The sequence below is a fragment of the Palaemon carinicauda genome, chromosome 19 (genome assembly GCF_036898095.1).
Source record: "Palaemon carinicauda isolate YSFRI2023 chromosome 19, ASM3689809v2, whole genome shotgun sequence".
In the NCBI taxonomy this organism is placed as follows: domain Eukaryota; kingdom Metazoa; phylum Arthropoda; class Malacostraca; order Decapoda; family Palaemonidae; genus Palaemon; species Palaemon carinicauda.
In genome coordinates this window covers 67564426-67565899 of record NC_090743.1, presented here as the reverse complement: position 1 = coordinate 67565899, position 1474 = coordinate 67564426, and the positions used below count along the sequence as shown (strand labels likewise).

Below are 1474 nucleotides of genomic sequence, written 5' to 3'. Positions count from 1 at the left end.
ATATATATATATATATATGTATATATATATATATATATATATATATATATATATATATATATATATATATATATATATATATATATTACAGTACATGTCAAAATAAGATCTGGGAAAATGGTGTAGAACACCAGTTTCCAAATAGTAGTAAATTACTTTACTTAGGGTAATTTCACTTTTGTTTGGGGTAATGGCAGTTCTTATTTTGACAGGTGGTGTAATATATATATATATATATATATATATATATATATATATATATATATATATATATATATATATATATATATATAAATATATATATATATATATATATATATATATATATATATATATATATATATATTACAGCACCTGTCAAAATAAGAACTGCCATTACCCCAAACAAAAGTGAAATTACCCTAAGTAAAGTAATTTACTACTATTTGGAAACTGGTGTTCTACACAATTCTCCCAGCTTCATTAGTTCCTCTCTTAAGGCTTCTACATCTTCTGATTTGGCAGCATTCATGCCTAGCTTAGTACCGTCTGCAAATTTGGTTATTCCTAAATATATATCATTAATGTTAATCAGAAGTAGTAATGGGCCAAGGACGGATCCTTGAGGTACTCTGTTTGTAACAGCTGCCCACTCTGAAGCCTCTCCATTCATTACAACTTTCTGTGTTCTGTTTGTTACCCAATCTTTGATCCATTCAGGTGGCTCGTCAATGATGCCTAGTGCTCTAATTTTGACCATTAATTCTTTATGAACATTGTCAAAAGACTTTTCAAAGTCTAGGTAAATGATGTCTATTGTCCTCCTTTTGTCATAAATGCTAATCATGTTATGGAAAAATTCCAACAGATTTGTCACACATGATCTCGTTTGTCTGAATCCATGTTGGCAGTCAATCAAAAGATTGTTTTACATTTATATTTTCTATTATCTAATATACTATGATTGATTACAAGATTTTGCAAGGCAAAAAAGTTACATACACAGGTCTGTAGTTGCCAGGTTCTTCTTTTGGTCCCTTCTTGTTGATTGGAGGAACATTACCTAGTTTCAAATCTTTGGGGTGCATTTCTTTCGTTGACTGTGTTTCGGAACATTTTTTAAAAGTGTTGGGTTATCTCTTCTTCCAGTTCTATAATCTCTCTTAGATGAATATGATCTGGACCTGGTGCCTTAAACTTACCGAGTCCTTATTTTTCATTTTTGACAAAATTCATTTGTAAAGGTGAATCTATCTAATGGGTATGGCCTTTCATATTTGATAGCTGGTTCGGGGAAGGCCGTTGATTCTTCTTTAGTGAATACGATTTTGAAATATGAATTCATCAGTTCGGCATTTCTTTTGTTATAAAATTACCCTCCGAGTCTCTTATTGAGCTAATGTTGTTTTTGATTGGTATTTTATTATTTAGATGAGCAAAAAATTCTTCTGGGTCTTCTTTACTAACTAAAAACAACTCTTTTCTCTTCACTGAT

General features: G+C 30.1%; 1 protein-coding gene across 1 annotated transcript; it reads right to left on the bottom strand.

Moving 5' to 3' along the window:
• Window positions 1-421: 421 nt before the first annotated feature.
• On the bottom strand, window positions 422-826 carry LOC137659046 (uncharacterized). Its single transcript, XM_068394138.1, has one exon. It carries the CDS (start codon window positions 824-826, stop codon window positions 422-424), a length of 405 nt encoding a protein of 134 aa, XP_068250239.1.
• Window positions 827-1474: the final 648 nt, after the last annotated feature.

Coding starts and splice junctions, on each gene's coding strand:
- LOC137659046 (XM_068394138.1), bottom strand. CDS start 826: ATGATTAGCATTTATGACAAAAGGAGGACAATAGACATCATTTACCTA.